The sequence below is a fragment of the Sarcophilus harrisii genome, chromosome 2, assembly GCF_902635505.1.
Source record: "Sarcophilus harrisii chromosome 2, mSarHar1.11, whole genome shotgun sequence".
In the NCBI taxonomy this organism is placed as follows: Eukaryota; Metazoa; Chordata; class Mammalia; order Dasyuromorphia; family Dasyuridae; genus Sarcophilus; species Sarcophilus harrisii.
Window position 1 is genome coordinate 141172905 of NC_045427.1, and position 25585 is coordinate 141198489.

Genomic DNA, 25585 nt, shown 5'->3' on the forward strand with positions numbered 1-25585 from the left:
AATCAGGGCTAGGATGATTAAGCGTTAATATTGTTAATAAATACTTAGTAAATGAAAATTGTTCAAAGTGACTGAGTAGGTTCAAGAGATGATTGGAGGACTAGATTGACTCCTAAGTGCATCCCCTCCTACAGGGGTTCAAAAATCAAAGGCAGTAATTATCCCTCCGAAACCTTCAAATACAAGATGACTTGGGGTCTCACCAAAGCAATGACCCAAAGTCTTCCAAGTATGGCCCACCTTCCTGGGGTCTAGGAAGAATTAACTCTGTTTGAAGGAGACACATGATGGAGGAGGAAGGGAGGAAAACCATCTTCCAGCATTCTAGCATACTAGGGATCTTCAGGCACAATAATCTCTTAGACATGTTCAGCCTGAGTGACCCAAGGTTATATCTGTGCCACTGGTATAAAGACAGTCTTTGTAGGTAGACCGACCCAAAAACTGCAGTTAATTTTATTATTCTTTGCTCTTTTGCTTTTTCTGACAATCCAGCAAACTCCTTGACAGGGTCATGGGGACTTTGTTTGGAATAGCCAGCATAATAATTCAGCCCATGGTGGAGTAAAAGGGAGAGACAACGTGTGTCCATGTGTCATAGGAGAAAGTAGGATAATGACAATTTCAACAGCAGATGTCATAGAGATTTGGTTAGAAGAAGATGTATAGGGCTTCCCAGTAGTCTGTCTCAAAGAATTGCTGAAAGTCACCATCATGTGATTCATTCAATAAGAGTTCTAGCTTGAGTAAGAACTTTTTGGTTCAAATACAAAGCTTTGCAAAATGAAAAAAAAAAGTCAATCAAGATTAAAAGACAAAGATGATGCTTGTGAAACCAGGTATGAATTAGGTATATAGCCTCAGTTTCTTCATCTTTACAATTTTACAATTAGGGATAGGCCTAAATGAGGTCCTCCTAGTTCTAATATTCTATGTTCTGTCTTTGCCACAAGATTTTGTTCCCAGTGCAAGGTTTCCCTGACAAAGGAATGTAGGCATATTCTAAAGTTGGTTTGGAATTACTTGAATTAGTGACTAATGTATAAGAATTATCCAGGGGCGTATGAACTACATTGGGGATAAATGATTGATTATAATGGTATTTGAAAACAAAAAACTGTCAGAGATAATCAGATTCTCCTTTCCCCTTTATTCTCCCAACCTTAGATCATCATTAGCATAGATATGAACCTATATATATATAAATCACAAAGTCTTTTGTACTTGCATTCCATTTTTAATGAGATCTCTCTTTTGTATCTTTTCCTCCACATTGAGAGGGATAGAAAAACTAACTCCTGTTACAGAAAAAAAAATCAAGCAAAATCAAATTTCTGTGTTGGTCCAAGTTTTGTGTATCTCTTCCTGTAGTATGAGTCACCTACTCTCTGACAGGAAGTACTAATAAATTCTCTGAAATTGTGGCTTGTCATTGCATTGATCAGAATTCCCAAGTCTTTCATAGTTGTTTGTCCTTGTAATATTGTCTTTTTATAAATTGTTCTCCTGGTTCTACCCAATTTATTCTGCATCAGTTCATACAAGTCTCCCTAAACTTGTCTGAAATCATCTTATAGCAAATAGACTTCTATCACATTCATATGGCTTAAGTTAGTTAGCCACTTCCTAGTTTATTTGATTAATCTTCATAATAAATCAGCTGTGATCATTTGATGAATGACCATTTTGTGGATGGGGAATTTAAGACACATCACACTTAAGTGACTGCTCAAGATTACATATCCGGTAAATGGCTGAATAGGGTTAAGATCCCAAGTCACTTGACTTTTATTAACAGGACATGTTGGGGTTAAGTGACTTGCCCAGGGTCTCACAGCTAGTAAGTGTTAGATTTGAACTCAGATCCTCCTGATTCCAGAACTGGTACTCTCTATCCACTGAACTATCTAGCTATCCCCTAAAGTCCCTCTTTTGAAAGAATGGGAAATTGAGGTCCCAGAGAGGTAAAATGGCTAAGCCAAAATCACACAAGCACTAAGTATCTAAGCACATGGTGTTAAATCCACTGCTCTTTCACCAATCATTTTGGTCTATAATTGCCACTGGACCCAGAGGCTCTGAAGGGGAAAGTGAGGCAGGTGACCTTGCTCAGCCCTCCCTCCCTTAAATCCAATTCACTCACCTGTCACAGCATCACCTCCATGATGTCAGGGTTCTCTTTGAGAACTCAGGACAAATAACCTGTCACTAGTATAGCAGAACAATATGGTGGTCAGGTGTCCAGCCTGTCTAGCCAGCTCACAAAAGCCTTTCAAATTCAGGAAATGTTACAATGACACTGGATTTGGAACAAGAGAACCTTGGTTCAAATTCTGCCTCAGATGGTTATCGCCTATGACCGTGGGCAAATTATTTAACTTATAAAATGAGGAAGTTGGACTATATGGTCTTTAACTCCTGACCTATTAGCACACTAATCATTTCATCTTTGTATTTAGAGTTCAAGGAACTAGGTTTCAGTCTCAGTGTTACCATTGAGAATGCCCAATCTCTAGTCCGATTTACCTAAACCATGAGTCATAGTCATAATACCCTGCCCTCCTTGAAGGTTTATCCAGCCTCAACAGAAAGACCTACAGTGACAGGTAATTTGTTACTCATTCAGAGGCAGCCCTTTCATTTTGGGACATTTCTAACTGAGCCTTTTGTTCCCAATGATGGCCAGGCATAGATTAGTAGAGGATTTTTAATGAAAGGAACACCCACATTGATGAGGTCACAGACTCCATGAATAACACTGGAATATTAATTCCAAAGTCTGCCTCCTTGTAACTTCTGTCCATTGCTACCAATTCTGACTTCTTGGTCCAAGAAAAATAAATCTAATCCCTCTTCTTACATGATAGGTGTTGGATAGTGATGTTCCTCCTAAGCCTTGCCTTCATCTACATCCTTAATTCATTCCTCCTACTTTTCCAATCTTCTTGTGCTTTAATTATATTGCACATTTAATCAAGGCAGCTAGGTGGCTCAGTGGATCTGAGTCTGGAGTCAAGAACACCTACCTTCCTGAGTTCAAATCTGGCTTACTGGATGAATGACCCTAGGTAAATTATTTAACCCTGTTTGCACTCAGTTTCCTCATTAGTAAAATGAATTGGAAAAAAAATGGCAGAGCACTCCAGTATTTTTGCCAAGAAATCTCCAAATGGAGTCCCCAAAGAGTATAATACACATTCTGATATCCAATTTTAGTGGGCAACGTGGAGTTTCTTGAACATGACACTTGACTTCCTATCTCCATGCCTTTGAACTAGACATCTTCCATTCCTGGGATGCTCTTTACCTTAGCCTCTGATTCTTAATTTCTCTGAGTTTAGGACCTTATATTTGTTCCTCATATCCTTTGATTCAAGCCCTCAAGATCTGAGTTCACAAGATAGTTTATTCTAGGGAACTACCCAATACTTTGATTCATTCTTGCTCCCATGTAGATTATCCACTTTGTAATTTCCAAATAAAGTTCATTTTCCTAGGTGTGAGCTTGGAGATTGAAGACTACTCTTCCCAAGTTCAAATCTAGCCTGACATGGACTAGTTGTGTGACCCTGGGCAAGTCACTTAATCCTATTTGCTTCAATTTCTTCATTTGTAAAATGAGCTAAAGAAACAGCAAACAGTACAGTATCTCTGCCAAGAAAACCCAAAATGGGGGTCACAAAGAACCAGATGGGATGAAAAACAATTAGATGACAACAATAAAGATGTGGATGAAAAAGTTCTCCAGCTAACGTACAAGCACATACTTTAGTCCACCCTGCTGAAAATGGAAAAATTTCAAAGGACTTATAGGAGCTCATAGAGAAAACCCATAAAGCACTCACAACAGTCCCTCACTCTGGTAAGGGCCCCACCTATGCGGTCATCTGGGAATGTCAGTGAGCCAGTCAAATTTTTATTAAGCCCCTGTTATATGCCAGGCACTGTACTAACTTCTGGGGATACAAAAAAAAGGCAAAAGATAATTCCTGTGCTCAAGGAACACACAATCTAATGAAGGTAGAAATCAAACAAACATATCTGTACAAATGAGCTATATACAGGATGAACAGGAAATAATTAAAAGAGGGAAGGCACTTTTTAGTTAAAAGAGAACAATCCCAGTCACTGAAAGTATTATCTTTTGTCCTCTCAGTAAGGTATCTATAAGCATATCTACTCTTTGTAGGGAAATGATTTCAAAAGTCCCAAACTATGGCTCACTCTTTAAACCAATTGAATTAAGAAACTTTTGTCTTACTTTCTTGTATCTAGTAAATGATTCAGACCATTGTTAGAACCTGTCAAGACTGGATCCTGAGAATACTGGTTTTTTGATTCAATATATTAACTATCCCTCCTAGCTTTATATTACCTACAGATTTGATAAGCATATCACTTTTGCCTTCATTCAAATCAATGACAAAAATGTTAAATGGAATAAGGTCAAAAACAGCCTTATGGCACACCACTAGATACCTTTACTAGGTTGGTATTGATCCATTAATCACCACTATTTGGTCACTGTCATTTTCAACAAATTTTGCATCCACATGACTATATTATATCCAGTCTACCTATCTTATCTCCAAGGATACTGAGAGACAGTCAAATTCTTTACTGAAATACAGATATGTCATTCACTGGCTCTACCAGTGCAGTAATCTTGTTAAATGAAAAATGAGATTAAGTCTGGTAATACTTGTTTTTTTTTTTTTTTTTTTTAACAAAACTAAACTGAATTGCAGTGATCATTGCTTTCCTTTTTAATTGTTCACAAAACATCTTTTTAATAATGTATTCTATGTCAACCTCACCAGCCTATGAATTATACTGTCTGTCTGTCTGTCTGTCTCTCTCTCATAAATTGTGTTTGCAAATTATAAATTGTAAAATGGTAAAATGGAGTCAATAACTGTTTACCTCCAAGTCAGCAACAAATTCTCCAAAAATCACAAAAAACAGTTCAGTCATAATTTCTTTCAGCATTCTTGGTTCATATTCACGTAGGTCATAAGACTCAAATTCATTAAGGTCAGCAACCTGCTTTCTGAATAAGTCCTTCATTTATTCTTACTGGAAACTGCTTATTAGCTCTGTGACCTTAGAGATTCATTTCGCTTCTCTTGATTTATTTTTTAATTTTTAAAAAATGTTTATTGTTCAGCTCCACTAGTCTCCTGTGGTGACCAGAGGTATCAAGAGCTGCCCTGCCCTTCCTCAACCCATGCCCATTGTAAAGGAAAATCCATGGAAACTACTCTCTAGTCTGTTTGCTCTCACTTTCTGAGTAGTGAGAAACATGCTGGGTTTTTAGTCAAAGGAATTACCTTTCCGCCCTCAGTTTCTTCATCTATAAAAAAAGGTGGTTAGATTAGGTGACCTCTAGAATTTTTTTCAGCTTTAAACTTCTATTAATTTCAAATCTTACTACCAGGCAGATTAATGTTTCTAAGGGAGCACTAATTCAGTCAACAATTCTACGGCATATAGATCACAGTACTAGGCCCTGGAGAAGATTAAACATTTGGATGAAACAGGATTTCTGTTATCAGGGAACTTACTGTCTCCTAGGGAGAGAAGATACAGAAATAATTTTAAAACATGTTGTTCTATACTAAGTGGATCAATTCACAGGGGCAAAATAAAGCGTTGTTTGAGATCTGATCACTAGAATTCATGGAGGATATTTCTTCTGAGTTGAGTTTTAAAGGATAAATGTGACTTCAAGAGGCAAATATGGAGAAGGAAGACAATGGAGGCCTGGAAACAGCAGGAGCCAAGGCATCAACATGGTGCATGGGACAGAAGGGGGGAAATGAGCGTTAATATCCTTCCTCTGGGTCCATTGGTGGGATAGGTTGTTGTTATTGTCTGGTTTTGGAGACAACCAAAATGACATCATGTTATGTTAGATTTGAGTGACTGCCCTGACTGGCTAATCAGAGCTCAGAACGCTCGGCCACAGGTCAGACACAAATAGTCCATATGAATATCTGGGGTAACTTCTTTAGTTTTGTGTATTTTTCATTTCTTTTGGGCTGAAATTCAATTCCACTTTGCTCATGGAGCACAGCACCTTCTCTGATGAGGGCACACCATGCTGGGCACTCCTGTACCAGTGTCTCCCTAATCATACAATTGATTCTAAAGTTCTTTTTTTTCCCATGAGGCAATTGGGGTTAAGTGACTTGCCCAGGGTCACAGAGCTAGGAAGTGCTAAGTATCTGAGGTCAGATTTGAACTCAGGTCCTCCTGACTTCAGGGCTGGTGCTCTACCCACTGTACCACCCAGCTGCCCTGATTCTAAAGTTCTTAAAAGAGAGACCTTGAAAGTGTCCTTGTACAGCTTTTTCTGACCACCGTGTGAGCTCTTGCCCTGGTGAGTTTGGCATCCATACAATGTGGCGGGCAAATAGTGGGATAGGTACCCGCATAAAGTATGCACATAAATGCTTGCTGACGCACCAGCTCCCTTTGCTCTTCCCTTTTCTGTCTACACCTACCAGGAAGTAGAGCCTGTGGTCTTCCAGCTCTGGGTCGGTAGGAAGAGCTGAGACAGAGGCAGGAACTAAAGTTGGCAGGAGTCAAGATGTGGAGGAGCAAGAGCTCGGCTCTCTGGTCCAGAGATATCGGCCCACCTGCTCCCCTTCTCAAGGTCACCGCCCATTGCTTCTGACCAGAATTCTTTTTTTTTCCTGATTCACTTTGGAACCGAATGGAATATATTTTGGCACTCGGGTCATGAGATTTTCAAAGAATAGTTTAAAAAAAATGCTTATAAACAAAGATGAAACAGTCAAGGAATTTCTTTTTTAAAAAGGCTTTGTCTAACGCCATACCCCTGCTTTCCCCTTAGGCCCTTTGTACATGAAGAATTGAACTGAGATGAAGTTACATTTTAGATAAATGGACATAGAAACTGAGACACTGGTTCAGCAGGGGCTAAAAGGAAAAGGTCTCTGGATAGGATCGAGGAGGGTGGCTGCAGACTGTGGTGCTGAAGGCAGGGTTTGTGCCTGTTTGTGTGTGTGAAGTCAGTAAAAGAAGGAGCCAGAGCTTGTTCTTCACTCTGTCCTTCTCTTCATCTTCACCACAAATTCTGTACTTCCTAGACTAGCAATGGGGAGAGGGAAGAAATCAAACTTGAGGGGCCCTGAGAATTCCCCATTCCGGGGAGAAGTCAGCAGAAGGAGGGAGACTCAAGAACTTCAAAGAGCAGTTTTATATTTCTTTGGAAAGGAGGTGTGGCCTGGGAATAATCCACTATAAACAAGAGCCACCAAGTAGTTGGTTTTTTTTTTTTTTTGTTTGTTTTGTTTTTTAAATAGATAATAAGTGATGGTGTTTTGGAACAAGAGAAACCAAACTCCACACCACTGACCACCTCAATAAGCACTTAGTCAATGCTTTTTATTCATTTTCACTCTATTCACTCTATCCACTGCTGGAAGTGACTAGTTTTTATTGCTAATTAGATCCTAAAGCTGTTAAAGGGTAGCAAGTGTTGTTGGGACTCTGAATTTTGCAACCTCAGTGTAAATCCCAATTAGCCTTGACTTAGCTAACTACTTCTCTGCTCCCAAGCCCTTTTAATAAGGCTATAAGTTGGAGGCTAATTGAATTCAACTTTACAAGCAAAGGAGAATCTCTGGTAGCCCAAAGCCTCTGGTAGCCAGTATAACTAGGTCTACCTAGTTATACTGTTCTTTATCCTGAATGCCATCCCTATGAATCTTGTCTCATAATGGGACCTGCTTTGCAGCAGAAGTAGGAACACTGGACTGAAAGTCAGGAGCCTTGGTCTCCTCAGTCTCTTTACCTATAAACATGGGATAATAATGCCTGCTGCTGTGGCCTATCATAAAGCTGTTTGGACAAATACAAAAGACCTAAACAAATGTAGGGTGGTACTATTATAAATTACTACAACCTGTTGGGCATCCAACTTGTTAACTGCTGGGGAACCGAGGTGGCTCAATGGATAGAGTCCTGGGTTGTTGTTTTTTTTTTAATTCCAAATCTAGTCTCAATAAACATTTATTAAGCCCCTATTGTATGCTGGGCACTGCTCTGAAAACTGTGGATACAAAAAGAAGCAAAAGACAGTCCCTGCTTACAATCTAATGAGAGAGATGACATACAAACAAATATATATAGAAAATAATGAACAGATACCATGTGATTTCTTTTTGTCAACTGAATAATGGCAATGATAACAGTGCCTACCTCACAGGGTTTGGGGGAAAATAAAATGAGATAACATATGCTTCTTAGAAGAGTGCTTGGTACATAATGGGTGCTATATAAATGATAGGTATTGTTATTGTTGACCATTATTATTAACATAGACATGTGGGTTGTATGCATAGATAAAACCTAAGTAGTCAGTGCCATTGAAGGAGCTCAAGCCTCTCTTGGGGAGTCTTTGACCACCCAGCAGCTGGGTGGCTCAGTGGGTAGAACATAGGGCTTGGAATCAAGAAGAATTGAGTTTAAATCTGTTCTTAGACACTTACTAGCTGTGGGACCCAGGGCAACTCCCATAAGACCAGAGAAAGGAATGATTAACCATTCCAGTATCTTTGCCAAGAAAACCCTACAGATAGTAGTGGCTACCTATGATCCTTGGGGTCACAAAGAGTCAGACAACCACAATTCAATTTCTGATCTGAAAGTGGGGCTGACTTATGATTAAGAAAATAATAACAAGCCCAAAACAAATAGCTAATCCTTTTCTTCTCCTGACTTCCATACTTTTGTTAATGGCATTTTTGCTTTGAGTTATATGGATTTTCTTTTCCATTAGTAATTCTGTCTCCACTATGTTTCTGTTTCCAAGTCTCTTCTTTCCATTCCTAAAGCTACTACCTCCATTCAGTGTTTAGACCCTTTTTAACCTCTTTTAACCTTTAAAACCTTAGTTTTAACCTAAACTATTAAAACAGCTTCCCCGTTTCTAGTTTTCTTAGTTCTGTCCTATCTTTAGTTTTCTTACTCCAATCCACATTGCCCATGCTTCCATATTGATCTTCCTAAAACAAAACTCACTAGTCCCTACCTCAAAAACCAAAATGTCTTGTTTACCTACAGATTAAGTCTTAACACTTCAGCCTGGCATTCAAAGCCTTGCATAATATTGTCCCAACAATTTCCTCCACCCCCTCCTCCCCACTTTATCGCCTTCTAAACATACTCCACCTTCTAGTTAAATTGGACTACTCACTGATCCCTCAATACACCTCAAGGTTCCTTGCCTCATATCTTTGCTCAGGCTATTCCACTTTGCTTGGAATGTTTTCTCCTTCCTGACATATCAACCAGATGAAATCCTGCCCATCCTTTAAGACCCACATCAAATGCTACTTCCTTCATGAAGGATGATCCCCCTCTTCCACTGGAAGTGGTCTCCTTGCCTTTGCACCCCGGAGCAATTTACATGGCTCTTATTGCCATAACTAGACACTGTGCAATCGGCACAAAATGTATTTTCAATTCAGTTGGTGTGGAGTTGTAAAGCCCCTAAACATCTCCACTTTCCTTTTTCCAACTATCAGATTGCCAGATAACCAGATTGCAAGATTCTTTTAAAGGCAAGAACTATGTCTTAGACATGTTCCTGTCCCTTGAATTGCTCGGAATAATACTTATATCCAGTAAGAATTCCTCAAATTTTTATTGAATTGAATACGGTTATGTGGTAACTACATAGATAGAAAATTTCCATCTAGGAATCACACTGCAGTGCCTAGAGACAGCTATCATTTTAAAAATCTTCCAAAATATACTGAAAGCCACTTTCAGCAACACACTTGGAGTTTTTGATCTGGATAATAGGAAACTACCTATCAATCAGTCAATGAGCACTTATCAAGCCCCTACTACATACCAGCCCCTACTATGTACCAGCCCCAACTATGTACCTATTATGTATGTTAGATCCCGAATATGCAAACACAAAAAAGAGACAGTCAATACCTTTTATTCTATTAACAAAATGCAACAGGACTTTCTCCCCTCCTGCTTCACTCCCTTTTCTAATTAGTTCTCCACACAACTTTACAGAGTCCCGGTAGATGGCTTAGAATTTAAAAGACCAAATGTGTTTGAGTGGGGTGGAATAAGAATAATAGAAAAGCAAACAAACAATTCTTGGCAGTTGGTAACACAAGCATGCAGCAAATTTTAAGAACTGATATCCATGTTGAAACTGGGTGATTGTTAGTTACTTTCTAATATGTAAACAAAAGGAAATTCCCTAAGAATTTCCATTGAGTTTTTCAACTACGTATAGTGTTTATGGACTTCCCTTTTGAACAAGGTCACTGAAGACGCGATGAGAAGTGGAAAGGGAGGTACAGAAAAGTTCAGAAATTTGTCCAGATCACTGACTATAAGTGGGAGGAGAATCTTAAGCCTCCAAATATTTAACCAGTGAGTGGAAATGCACTGTCATGCAAACTGCCCCTATTATAATCTTTTCAAAATAAAGTCATCCAAATTTATAAATATAGAATTTAAAGTACATATCAATAAGCCCCAGTTTTTGAATTAGGGATATGAAAAAAGAAACAAATAATCCAACCAATCCCCCCAAACCGAAATTCAAGTCCTCATAGGATATCTCATCCATAACAATTATTTTAGAATCACTCAGATTCTTTTGCTTGCTATTCCTCCCAAGAGACTGGGCATTTTCAATGACTGCCCCTTAAACCTGGAGTGCTGTTTTTCATCCCCTATTCCTCACCTCCCAGGCTTCATTCAAGTTCCAGGTAAAATTCCACCTTGTACCAGTCTTTTCCAATCCTGCTTAATCCTAGTGCTTTCCCTCTGAGACTGTTCTCAGTATACTATATTTCATTTGCGCACATTTGGTTGCTTCTCCAATAATTTATGGGCTCCTGGAGAGTAGGGACTGGTTTTCATTTGCTTTTTGCTTTTGTTTTATTTTGATTTTTGAAATCTCCCTTTATATCACTAGCACTTAGAGCAATGCCTGAAATATGATAGGCACTTAATAATTTTTGTTAACTGATTAAAAACTTCTTTAAAAAATTTAGCAATTCTTCCCTCCCCCATGTCCTCAAGAATCATAGATTTATAGCTAGAAGGGCTATTAGAGGTCATCTACTCGAACTCCCTCCATAAATTAGTACCATAATAAACGAAATCAAACATTTATTTCAGTTACACAATTTTGCTAGTGACTCAAAATATATTCTTCTCATCAAGATACCTTTCAAAAGTAAAAAAAAAAAACAAACCAAAAAACCTAAAAAGTTTAGGAATCAGGATAAGGATTAGGAGATGTATGCAACGTTACAAAACATAATCGGAGGTTCAACTGAAAACAGCAGCTGTGCATTTGGTCATTACAAGTTTCAAAATAAACTTAAAAAGTTACTTAAAACTAGTCACATTCAGAATCTTCTGGATCATGTGATTTATTTAACAGTACATTAACGATTTTTAAAAAATACTGCCTTTGGAACTTGGTAGCTCTCTAAAACAATGTTTTGTGGTATGCTCAAATTGTTGTAGCATAGTTTATAGAAAGCTTATGAAAGAAAAATTGATCAGATGGCTGTAATTACAGATGAGGAATTGGGGCACAGAGAGATCATAGGATCCTTAGAAGTGACTTGCTTAAAAATCACATTGTACTAAGTAGTAGAAGCAAAATTTGAATCCAGATCCATAGTTGTATATAGCTAAAGCAAATCACTTCAATTTTCTGAGCCTCGGTTTCTACGTCAGTAAAGGGAGGACAATACTTGATCCGGGTGCGTCTCAGTATTGCTGCGAGGAAAGTGCCTGAGAAACGGGAAAGTGCTAAAACAAAGTCCGTAGTAGCATCATTTTTTGTGACTCCTTCCTTGCCTCTCGAGTAGGGAAAGTCCTCACCCAAGAGCTAGCTAGCAGCTGACAGCCCGGCAAGTCTGCAAGCGCTGTTTCTACCCTCACCCCTCACCCCCACTCCACGCCAGGAAAGAATAGATATTTTTAAAGACCAACTCACAAATTCAAAAATGAAAAGTAGGTCCGGGAAGGAGGCCAGAACAGAGAAGCCGCTGGGCAGGGAGCCACCTCCCGAAGTTGCTGCAGGGGCCATCCTTGCTTCTGTAACAGCAGCCGCACCTGGTGTCGCTTATTCTTAGGGCCACCGGGTAGGTCTTTCCTCTGCCAGGCTCTACGCGTTCTCTCCACTTGTCCGGGAGAATTCTGAACTGGCCCGATGGCCCAAGGCGCCCAGAATTAAGGGGGGGCCGAAGGGGGGAGGGGAAGGAAGGAGGAGGAGACTGGAGAGCCAGTGGGAGGTGTGGTCCATTAATCAATCAATCACCCTGCAGGTGTCTCCTCCCTGAAGTGAAGACTAAACTCCGTAAAGACGCTGTTACTTCTTTTCTGGTGGCGCTGGGCTCGGGGGACTGTGCCACCAGGGAGCCCCCGGCCCAAGCCCAGAGGAACTTACTCCTGACTTTGCTAGCTCAAAGTTTGACCGGACTGGTCCCAGTGTCTTCCCGCCCTCTTCCCCCAAACTGGGCCTTTCTCTCTGTCCAGTCTCTAAAAGAGGGGGACCGCCTTTATTAGGGTGCGGAGTGTTTCCTATGTACGGTTTGGAGAATTCGGGTTGAACTGTCTGTCCTTGAGGAGTGTGGGTGGATGTGGCAGAGGGTTGCGGGGATGGGGAGGAGAATAATATTTTCTAGACTTTAGAAATAGAAAAGTTAGGGAAGGGACCTGTGATTCCATCGATTTAAGGCAGTGCTTCTTAAACTTTTCCCACTCCTATTCATCCCAATTTTTTTTACATGATCTTAGTATATAGACATGTAAAATAAATACCCAAACCAAACATCTATGATAATAAATCATAATTTTAGGACTCCCTCCCTCTTCCCCTTTCAGTTACATCACTCACGACCCACAGCTTAAAAAGCTTTGATTTAGGGAACTCCTACCAACGTAGGTTGCCGCTATCCTGGGCAATTTACAGTTTTAGAGTTGCCTCGGAGATACTGAGAGGATGTAATTTACCTATTTACAGTTAGTAAAGCCCTTTGAAGGAATATTCGAACCTCCTCATTTTACACATAAAACCCCTTAAAATTCAGGGAAAACAATTGATTTGTCCAAGGTCTTGAAGTTACGAAGGCTAGATAGCTTCTCAGGTTCCTTTCAGGACTGAATTCTATGGACCTCTAAGAAAGGTATTCTAACCCAGTTCTGACTTCAGTCAAGAGACCTATCCACTAGCTATCCATACACTTGTATGGGCCCCTTGCAGCATCCACTCCTAGGCTCCAACTTGGAACCGTAATTAAACATTTCCTTCCTTTCCGAAAGCGACACTTGCAGCAGTCAGGCGTTTCTGTGACTTAGGTTTTTCCCTTATTTAGCCTTCATATAGTCTAGATGGTGACTGTCATGGGTTTTCTTGGTTACTTTTCAACACTGCAGCCACTTAAGTTTCAAGGCTTTGCATTAAAAAAACAAACCAACCCTCTGTCTTAGTCTGTAGTGTTGGCGGTTCAGTCTTCAGGTTTCTGCTTTTACATTCAGACCTTCTTTATCCTCTTGCCCGCCTCCCTCAGTGACTTATAAAACGAGGCTAAGAAACTGGATTAAAACTCGATTACAGGGGCAGCTAGATGGCGCAATGGATAGAGCACCAACTCTGAAGTCAGGAGAACCTGAGTTAAAATTTGGGCTCAGACACTTAAACTGCCTAGCTGTGTGACCTTGGGCAAGTCACTTATCCCCAATAACCTCAGCAAAAAACAAATAACTGGATTGTGAGGGGACACCATTTGAAGCTTCTGGGTTGCTTATGCCTACCTGGAATTTTAGAAAAGTCATTTAAGTTACTATGGAACAGGCTGTCAGATATGTGGACAAGACACAGAGTGAGGAATATCTGAGCTTGAATCTTGTCTCAGCTGTGTGTCCCCAAGTAAGTCACCCTGCTATTTTTTAAATTTGGTTTCCTTAGCAAGAACCTCACAGGATTATGATGTAGCTCAATCAAGATGCAATATGTAAAATGCTTGGTTAAAAAAAAACAAAACAAATATAGCAACAACAAAGTTAAATTTATAAAAAATTTATGATAGGAACCCTTTCTTGGGAGAGGGTTTCATTCCCTTCTTTTAAAGATCATAGTGTCATATTTTGATAGAATTGTGATTCTCCCATGTCAATATTCTTTCTAGCACCAGTGGAGGATCTATGTAAAGAAGAATGGGGAAAAGAATCATCTAGTATGAATAGGGATGGTTGGTTTTGGTCTGTATCACTGAAAAAATGTAAACTGTCCCTATCTGATCCTATTCAGTCTCTTCTCTACCCAGCCCAATGCTATATTTCCAGCATTCTTAAACATCACTCCCCTCTACACACACTGAACCATACTGGCTCACTTGCTGGTTTTTTTTTTTTTTTTCCCCTGAGGCAATTGAGGTTAAGTGACTTGCCCAGGGTCACATACCAGGAAGTATTAAGTGTCTGAGGCCAGATTTGAACTCAGTTCCTCCTCATTTCAGGGCTGGTGCTCTATACACTATACCAACTAACTGCCCCACTTGCTGTTTTTTGTTCATTTGTTTGTTTTTTGTTTTTGTACATAGGACACTCCATCACCCATAACTGAGCCTTTCAACTACCACTCATGTTCAGAATAGTCACCCCTGCCTCTGAACCTTTGCTTCCTTTAGGACTCAGCTGAAGTCTTTAGAAGAATTTTTTGGTTTCCTTGTATCTGTTTTATTTATGTTTTATATTAAACCTATATAAATACATGTTATCTCTTCAATTTACAAAGTTAACTTCTCATTTAAGTTTTGCTTTGTATTATTCCCAGCATGAGCATAGAGTAGTTGTACAATATGTACTTATTTATTTGCTTGATTGATTAACCCTCCTAATTATGTGACCATCTTTTCTTTTTACCTCCAACATATACCTCTTTGATTACATTTATGTAATTTATGTGTTTATTTTCCTCATTTGTAATATATTGCTGTTTACTCACACCTACCTGACTGTACCTCCCCATCACCTTTGGGGTTACCTTTAACTTGAATTCTTTCATAAGAATGGTATTTATGACTCATAGTTTTAAGATGGGGCTTTGTTTCAGGAGAAAGCATGGCATCTTTAAAGATCTCTCCAATTTCCTAGAGGCAGTCTCAGCTCTGATGTCCTGTTATTCAATTGTAGGCTCAGATCATTGTCCATTGGTTGAGTTTATCCAAGAAAGGTATTGATGGACTGGATTTCTGGATGACCCAACCAAATGTAAATTTCGGATTGGACAATAGGAATTTGTCTGTCATCCACTTGGTTTTATCTGTATCCATTATTAGGATCATAATTTTAGAAAAGAAAGATACTTTAGAGATTGCCTAGTCCAATCCCCTCATTTTATAAGTGACCATTTATTTGACAAGTATTTATTAAACATTTAAAATTTGAAAAGCACTGGACTAGGCTCTAGGGATTCAAAGGCAAAAATGAGACAATGCCTAACCTCAGGGAGCATGCATTCTACCAAATGGAAATATTTATACAGGTAAGTCCATACAAAATACATTCAAAGCAAATACAAGGTAAATTCAGGGGCAAGGAATGAATATCTGGTGGAGATTGGGGGATAGGGTGAGACAGAACAGGCCTCTTAAAGCACTTGGTACTTGAGCTATTCCTTGAAGGAAGTAAGAATTATAAGAGGCAAAGGTGAAAAGTAGGTACCTTCTAGCCATGAGATACCCAATGTGCAAATGGTTCCAAAGCTAGAGGTGACTAGAAAGAAGAGAGTATATACAGGAGCCTTAGGTTGGAGGTAGTCCTAGAACAGAATTTTGAAGAAAGAGAGGGATTCTGTTGGCTTCAGGTGAGGAGGGAATGCACTCTAGGAATGGGGAATAATAAGTCTACACAAAGTCATTATAAATGGAAGAAGTAATGTCTTATAGGAAGAATAGAAGGAAATTGATTGAACTGTAGAATATAAAGAGGAATAATATTTGTATGCATGTACAGATGTACATTTAAAAGCTGTTAAAGCTTTTAAATGACAAATGGTGCAGTTTATATTTGATCATAGATGCAACTGGGAGATACTGCAGTTTACTGAGTCTTCAGACTATACCCTGTAGTTAAGTCATTCCAGCAGCTATATGGATAATGGATTGAAGTGGAAAGAGTCTTGAGATAGGGAGGGCAATTAGGAGGCTTCTGAAATAGTGTAGGAGAGAGGGGATCAGAGCTTCAGAAGTTAGCCATATAAGTAGAAAGAAGGGGACAGATACTAAAGACGTGAAAGTCAGATCAACAAGACTTGGCAATGGCTTGAACATGTGAGGCAGAGGGAAGTGAGCTGAGGATGGCTCTGAGCTTATGAACAACCTGGGAACAGTATTAATTTGTCTTGTTGAACGTTTCCCATGCCATTAAATTGCTTGTTTCTTTTTCATTGGACCCTTGAATGTATGAAAGTATGATACAGTTAGTAGAAGAGTTCAAATCCTACCTTAGTTATTTACTAATTGTGTGACTCTGGGCAAGTCATTTGTCCTCAGTATGCCTCAGTTTCCTTAACTGTAAAATAGTGATTATAATCACACCTATCTTCCAGGGTAGAGAATCAAATGAGATGATATTTGTAAATGCTATGCACAGTTCCTGGAATTATTAAATGCTTGTTCCCTTCCTCTAGTTCCCTTCCTCTAGTTCCCTCCCAGCCTTTAGCCTCTTAAACTCTAATTCTTTTGTGCTTCTGAGGAAGTGTAGATCATAATGATGAATAAAGGATGGCAAGAATGTCAGCTAGGTGGCTATAGTGCATAAAACACTGGGCTTGGAGTCAGGAAGTTCAAATCCAACCTCAGATAGTTCCTAGGTGGGATCTTGAGCAAGTCACTTAACCCTATTTGCCTTAGTTTCCACCTCTGTAAAATGAGTTGGAGAAGGAAATAGCAAACCACTCTAGTATCTTTGCCAAGAAAACTCCAGTTGAAGTCATGAAGAGTTGCACAGGACTAAAATGACTAAATAACAACAAATGTCATGAAAACTCAATAAGAAGAGAGTATCCAGGAGAGGTGGATCAACAGCATCACATGAAAGCATTGCTTGCTGTCTTAGGGAGGGAGGGACAGAATTTGGAACTCAAAACCTTTTTTAATGTAAAAATTGTTTTAACATGTAATTGGGGAAAATAAAATATTATTTTAAAAAGAGTATATGAAAAACAGAATAAGGGAAGGTAAAAATAAATAGAATAAAAGAAAATTTAAAAATAATGTCTGTTTTGTGTGTATAAAATATAACTTAAAATAAATTTCTCCGATAAAGACCTCACTTCTCAAATTTGAATTGGGTCAAATTATCACAATAAGAGCTATTCCTCAATTGATGAGTGATGAAAAAAAAGATATGAAAAATTTTCAGATGAAATAATCAAAGTTATTTATAGCTATATGAAAAAATACTTTGTCATTATTTAATTGGGAAATGAAAACTCAAACGATTATGAGGTAATTACCTCGCTAAGCTGATAGGACAGAAAAAGAAAATTAATAATGTTGGAGGGGATGTGGAAAAAATGGACATTAATGTACTGGTTGTGGAGTTGTGAACTGATTCAACTATTTTTTGGAACTATCCCCAATGGGCTATGAAACCTTATGATCCAGCAATACCATTATTAGATCTGTATCCAAAGAGAGGTTAAAAAAAACAAAAAAGAAAAAGGACCTATCTGTACAAAAAATATTCATAGCAGCTCTTTTCTGAGATCAAAGAACTGGAAATAGAAGATTTGCCCATCAACTAGAGAATGACTGAACAAATTTTGCTATATGATTACAATGGAATATTATTGTACTATAAGAAATGATAACCAGAATGCTCTCAGAAAAACCTGGAAAGACTTAAATGAGATGATGCAACGTGAAGTATATTGTGTATAAAGTAATGGCAATATTGTAAGATAATTAGTTGTGAATGATTTAATTATTCTCAACAATACAATGATCTAATACAACTCTAAAGATTTTATGATGAAAAATGCTATCCATCCCCAGAGAAAGAACTGATGGTGTCTGAATACAGACCAAAACATACCTTTCTTTTAAACTTTATTTTTCTTGAGATATTTTGGGGGGGTTTTGAAGTATGTTTTCTTTTACAATATGACTAATATGGAAATGTTGCGTGACTATAGGCATAACCTACATCAAATTGCTTGCCTTATCAATGAAGGGGAGATAGGGAAAGGGGAAGGGAGAGAATTTGGAACTCAGTTTTAAAAATAAATGTTAAATTTTTTTTTATATGTAATTGAGGAAAAATAAAATACTAAGTAATTAAAAACAAACAAACAAACAAAACATGGTACAACTCATGTCAATAAACATCCAGATCAGCTTTGGAACAAAGTTCTTTGTGTTTTTATCCTTTTCAAATTTTCCTAGAATTCTTTGTTTGAATTTTCCCATGCTTTCTTTACTCCTTACTTTGAGTAGTATTTGCCTGTATACTTACTGAATCTTCCAAATACACCATAAACTGTTGCTTTTTTTCTTCAGTTTCCAACACTGAACTTGGTGTACAGTAGGTACTTAATAAATTCTTGCTGGATTGAATTGAGTTCCCTGAGGGCACAATTTGTATACTGCTAGAAATTCTGAAGAATGCATTTGCATTCTGTGAGCACTCATTTCTTAGTATTGGTTTTATTTTGAACCTTCACTAATATGAATAGGAAGAAAGATTGTAGAATCATTGATTTAGAGCAAGGTAGGACCTTAGAGTTCAGGTAGAGTTAAGTGGAATAATAGAGTGAGCACTGGACCTCCAATTGGGAAAAGTTAAGCTCAAATCTAGCCTCTGACATTTACTAGCTGTATGATTTTAGGCAGATCACTTATCCATTATCTATTTTCAATTTCCTCATTTATAAAATGGGGAACAAGGTTCTAATAATATAATATAACCCACCTTCTAGAGTTATGGTGAGGATAAATGCAATATTTATAAAGTATTTTGCAAATGTTAAAACTTTATATAGTTACTAGCTATGATGATGATAATGATTCCTATTTTACACCTTAAATCTATCACCTCCCTGTCAGGTGGTAGGTAATATGCTTCAATACTGGTCTTCGAGAATTGTGGTTCGTCATTACATTGATCAAAATTCTTAAGCCTTTCAAAGTAGTCGCCTTATTACAATGTTGTTGTTACTGTATGAATTGTTCTCCTGGTTCTGTTCACATTATTCTGTATCGCTGTTTGTTGTTATGATTCAATGATTTCAATCATGTCTGATTCCTTATGACCCAGTTTGGGGTTTTCTTGTATAGTTTGCCTTTTCCTTCTCCAACTCATTTTACACATAAGGAAACTGAGGCAGACAGGGTGAAGTGACTTGCCCAGAGTTACACAGCTAGTAAATTTCTGGGGCCTGATTTGAACTTGGTACATAAGTTTTTCTGACTCTGAGCCTGATACGCTATCCACTATGCCATCTAGCTATCTGTAACAGAGGCATATAGCTGTACTGATTGATGCATAAGTACCAGCAGATAAGCAGGGAACTCATCAATTGATGTAAATTTAAATAAGGGTAGATAACTGAAGATAAATACAGAAGAGTATAACTAGGAACACTAAAATCCAAAATGGGCACTGACAAGAATTCTAAGGATAACAAAAGGGGCTTTTTTGATTATGTTGAGGGCAAGAAGTTAATTAGAGAAGGGGTAGGATTTTTTATGATGACTGAGGAAAGGCAAGACTACTCACCTCTTGTTTCTTTTTCCTTCCATGGAGAATAATCTTCATACTGGGAGGATATAACAAAATAGTTAACAGGTGGAGTTCAAACCAAAGATAAATTGAGTGGGAAGATGATAAACAAGCACATTACTGTCTTTGATTAATTCAAGATATCAGCTCTAGGTTACCAGGCCCATGTCCATATGTCTTTGCTAATGGAAACACTGATACTGGTGGGTTAAGTTCGGGAGTTCTGTGCTGCAGCAGGGATAAAGTCAATTGGGTCTTCAAACTAAATCCAGCACCAATATGGTAAATTTCTGGAGTGAGAGTGAGGTGGGAGGGAAGATATTAGGTTGTCTAGGCAGCCATTTAATAGAAACAGATCAAATCTTCCATTGTTGTTCAGTGATGTGGTTGAGGTGATGACTGAGCATTGTGCATCTAGCCTGAATGAAATAGGAAGACTCCATCTCAAAATAAAATAAAAGATGCTTTGCCAAAATAATCCCATTGCTTTTTTTTTTTTTTTTGACAGAATCACTTAACTGTATCAAGGGAATCTCATAAACTCAGTACCTTTAGATTTTAGCAAAGCATTTGATAAAAGTTCCTCTTGCTGCCCTTTTGGATAAGATGGCCTAGATGCAGTTAGATGGATATTGAAATGCTGGAATTAGTTGACCTAAACAGAAGCCATAGAATTGAAACATTCAACAATTAATGGAAAGGTACCTCAAGAAGCACTTATCTGAAAAAGAATTACCTTTAAGCCAGGCTGCAACAAGTAGCTATGCTGCTTTTGTGTGATCTCAAAGCAAGGGTTCATTTCGTTTTTGGAGACCTTTCTTTATTATGAAAGTTTTCCTTACCTTCATCTTAAATTTGCTTCTCTGAAATTCTCACCCATTCCTTTTAGCTCTGTCTTTAGGACTGAGCTGAACAAGATTAATCTCTTCTATGTGACAGTCCTTCAGACTTTGAAAAGAGCTGCCATGTCTGCTCTAAATATTTTTTGTTTTACAGGATAGCTATCCATATTTCTTTCAGCTATTTCTTGGTATGGTACGGTTTCCAGTCCTCTCACTATCTTGATCATTTTTCTCTATATAATCTTCTCATTTTAAATGTACTTCTTAAAATGTGACACGCAGAACATCTTCCAGATATGTTTTGATGGGGCAGCTCTATCTTTCTATCTGCCCACCTCCAGTGGAGGAGTTTGGAACATCAATTCCCATGCTCTGTACTCCATACTTTTCCTACCATCTTCTATGTATGAAACCTATTCTTCAACACAAATGCAAGATTTTACATTTATATCTATGAGAAGATAGGTGAGCAAAGATGGCGCGCAGTTCCTCTGTGGCTTTCCCAGGAAATTCTTGGGGACCAAATTTATTTAATAGTTCAAGGACTCTTCCCACAGAGCCTGGCAGCAGTGGAGCTAGAGAGGCCGAGGGCCTGACCTATACCCCTTCTTCCTACCTGCTTCTGTCTCCTTTCTGGGAAGAGGGGAGCTCATTCTGTTCCCCTGACTGATTCTAGTTTAAAAGTCTTTAGATAAGGATTCTGATAAAGGCTTCATTTCTAAAATATATAGAGAATTGACTCAAATTTATAAGAATTCAAGACACTCTCCAATTGACAAATGGTCAAAGGACAATTTTCAGATGAAGAAACTGAAACCATTTCTAGTCATGTGAAAAGGTGTTCTAAATCACTATTGATCAGAGAAATGCAAATTAAGACAACTCTGAGGTATCACTACATACCTCTCAGATTGGCTAAGATGACAGGAAAAGATAATTATGAATATTGGAGGGGATGTGGGAAAACTGGGACACTGATGCATTGTTGGTGGAATTGTGAATACATCCAACCATTCTGCAAGGCAATTCAGAACTATACCCAAAGAGTTATTAAACTGTATATACCCTTTGATCCAGCAGTGTCACTACTGGGCTTATATCCCAAAGAAATCTTAAAGGAGGGAAAGGACCCACATGTGCAAAAATGTTTGTGGCAGCTCTCTTTGTAGTGGCCAGAAACAGGAAACTGAAGGGATGCCCATCAATTGGAGAATAGTTGAAATAAAGTATGGTCTATGAATGTTATAGAATATTATTATTCTATAAGAAATGACCAACAGGATGATTTTAGAGAGACCTGGAGAGACTTATATGAACTGATGCAAAGTGAAATGAGCAGGACCAGGAGATCATTATACACAGCAACAAGACTATGCAATGATCAATTCTGATAGACATGGCTCTCTTCAACAAAGAGATGATTCAGGCCAATTCCAATGATCTTGTGATGAAGAGAGCCATCTGCATCCAGAGTGAGTGAATGTGGATCACAAGATAGTATTTTCACTTTTGTTGTTGTTGTTTGCTGGCATTTTGTTTTCTTTCTCATGTTTTCCCTGTTTGATTTGATTTTTCTTGTGCAGGAAGGTAATTGTATAAATAGATATGTATATATTGGGAAAAAAGGAGAAAACAAAGAAATAAAGTGAGTTTTCCAAGGTCATACAAGATAAATAAATTATAGAGCTATGATTTAAATTCAAACTGATTCCAAATTGAGAGATCTTTTCATTATATCACATAGCTTTTTATTGGGGATAACAACTTATGGAAGATTCCCTCTAATATTAAGAAGACAGACAGTATGGTCTAATACCTAATATGCTGGACTTCCTGGTAGGAAGGCCTACCTTTGAATGTTGCTTCTTATATTTAGCAACTTGGTGACTCTGGAAAAACCAGTTTATCTCTTTGGGCCTCAATTTCCTCATCTGTAAAATAGATATAATAGCAGTATCTTCCTTACAAGATTGCTATGAGAATAAGATGAGATTAATATATGTAAAGTTATTTGTAAAACCTTAAAATTCAATATAAATGTAGGCAATAACAACAACCACCACCAAAAAAAAAAAAAGAATAAAAGTTCTTATTAGTGCTTTCCCACCAGGACAGTCTAGGGAGCACTCTTGCTGGACTTACCTGTATTTTTACCTGTGTGTTGCATTACTCACACTTATCTACCTGTGAGCAAAGAAAAGTTTAAAATAAAAACAAAAACCAACCAGCAACCTGCCATCAACCCCACAAATCATAATATATATATATATATATATATATATATATATATATATATATATATATATACAAAGCTACTTTATACCTAACATCTCTGAATTCAGATACCAGTACCTAACACAAAAAAATTAATTAAAGTCCTGCCCATTTTTAATATAAAGGTAATGACTTAGTGTATGTTGCAGCCACTGTGTGCAGCTCAAAAAAGAGGAACCATGTGTGGCAGATCACTGGGGGGAAAAAGATCTGAGTGGATTCTGATAAAAGCAACTAGATAGTACAGTAGATAGCAATGGACCTAGTATCAGGAAGAATTGAGTCCACCAAATGTTGCTTCAGATAATAACTGGTGATACTGGATAACTCACTTAAACTGCTTCAGTTTCCTCAATTGTAAAATGGGGATGATGATAATAATAGTACCTACTCCCAAGGTAATTGTGACAATAGAATAAATAGAATAATTTGTAAAGTACTTAGTAGTAGAATGCCTGGCACATTGTAAACATTTAATAAATGCTCATTTCCTTCCTTCTTTATTCCTTCCTTTCTTTCTTCTTTCTTTCCTTGCTTCCTTCCTACCTTTCTTCATCATGCAACATGTTAGTTACCTATGTCAGCAAGGTATCTTGAAATTTCATCTTGAAATTTTATGAGCATCTCCCCAGTGCTTTCATTCAAATAACTTTAAAAAAATGAAACCATATAGAACAACAAAATAGAAACCTAGGATTTCTTGCTAGATCCCTCCCTTCAAGTTAATGTTAATGATTCCTCTTTAGATTTGGTCATTCAATTACTTTCAAATCCACTTAGATAAGCTTTTATCTTTCTTTCTCATCCACAAAGATAAATTATGAGACTTTGTCAAATGCATGTATTCTGCAGCATTTCCCCTGATATATCATTTTAGTTATTCTTTCAAAAAAGAAAATGAAATTAAATGGATGAACTGTTTTTTAATGATATCATATTAAATCTTCATGATTACTCTATTGCAGTGTGTGACATATAGTAAATACTTATTAAACACTAGTTGACATGACTATGTCCCTTTCTGGATATTTGCAAACTATTCCTTTTAATAATGCCTTCTAGAAATTTGTCATATATTGAAATCAAGTTCACTGGCTCATACTTTCTAGACTATACTCTTTTCAATTTTGCAATACAAAAATACCGGATTAGGAGTCAGATCTTGCTTAAAATTCCAGCTCTGCCATTGATTACTTGCCTGACCTCAAGTAAAGCTTCCTCTCTGTAATTCAGTTTTTTTTTCATTTATACAATGAAGGGGTTGTACTAGGTGATCTCTCTCCCTCTCTCTCCCTCTCAACACTAAATCTATTATTCTTTTCCCCCTTTTTTAAAATCAGAGCAATATTTGCTCTTTGACAGTCCTGTCAAAGATCTCTGAAGTGAACCATAATCATGCCTTTTTGTTGTTGTTGTTGTTGTTGTTGTTGTCATTGAGTTGTTCTTTGTGACCCCATTTGGAATTTTCTTGGCAAACATAATGGAGTGGCTTGTCATTTCCTTCTTCAGCTCATTTTACACATAACTAAACTGAGGCAAACAAGATTAGATGACTTTTTCAGGCTCTCATAGCTAGGAAGTGTCTGAGGCCAGATTTAAACTCAAGAATATTGATTTTCCTGACACTGTCCACTGAGCCACCCAGCTACTTTTTAAACTTTGTTTGGCCTTTAGTGGTTTAAACTCATTGAGGACAGCTTCCATTTCTCTTACTACAGTAGTTTGCTACTTATCCTAAACAGCAACTTCTTAGTCCCCATTTTTGTTGTCATTTCAAGTCCAAGGATTATTCTCCTTGGAAGACAAAACAAAAGCAAAATCAGAATTGAATTGAATAGTTCTATTTTTACCATCATCTACTATCATTGGATGTTTAATCTGGGCAGTGGGCTTATTCCCTTTTTTGTACTTTATTTCAAGTCACCAAATATAGGTGTTCTCCCTACCTTTCCATGAAAGCCAATCCTTTGTTTTTATTTATTTTCACTGATTTTTGAGTTCCAGCATTCCTGGAACTATTTTAGTAGGATGTTGTATTTCTTTTCTGCTCCCTGCCCTAGCTACCATCTTCTGTCATCATCTAAGTGATGTAGTGGATTAAATGCCAAGTTTGGAGTCAGGAAGACTTTTCTTTCTGAGTTCAAATCTGACCTGAAATACTGTCTAGTTGTGTAACCCTGAGCAAGTTACTTAACCTGAGTTTCTTCATCGGTAAACTGGAGACAGAGAAGAAAACGGCAACCTATTTCAGTTTCTTTGCCAAGAAAACCTCAAATGGGATTATAAAGGGTCAGAAACAATTGGACCCATGAATTTAGAGAGGAAAGGAATCTTTGTGCTTATAAATTTATATCTTCCTCTTTAGATAACTTACCTTGTTCCTCATCATTATAATTCTTTCTTTTTGTGGCTGTAGAATATCATTCTTAAAGTTTTTGTGGAGTTAATTTATCTTTCAGAGTTTTAGGCCATAGGATTCCAATTTAAAATTTTTCTAATCCAGAAATCTCTGGATTCTGCTATCTTAAAATGAGAGTACATATCAAACTATATCTGGAATTCCTTTTCCCCATCCTATTGTGAATTTTAAGATAGCTTGGTTACTTAATCATAAAATTTCTATTTGTTTCTCCTATATCAACCAGTTCCTTCAA

General features: G+C 37.7%; 1 protein-coding gene across 1 annotated transcript in view; it reads right to left on the reverse strand.

The window, feature by feature from the left end:
• The window catches only part of MAL (mal, T cell differentiation protein), a 44504-nt gene extending 31969 nt beyond the window's left edge, over window positions 1-12535 (reverse strand). The window contains exon 1 of the mRNA XM_003758108.4: window positions 12023-12535. Coding sequence (XP_003758156.1) covers window positions 12023-12115 — 93 coding nt within the window. The 5' untranslated portion in view covers window positions 12116-12535. The remainder of the gene's footprint in view (window positions 1-12022) is intronic.
• Between the last annotated feature and the right edge of the window lie 13050 nt (window positions 12536-25585).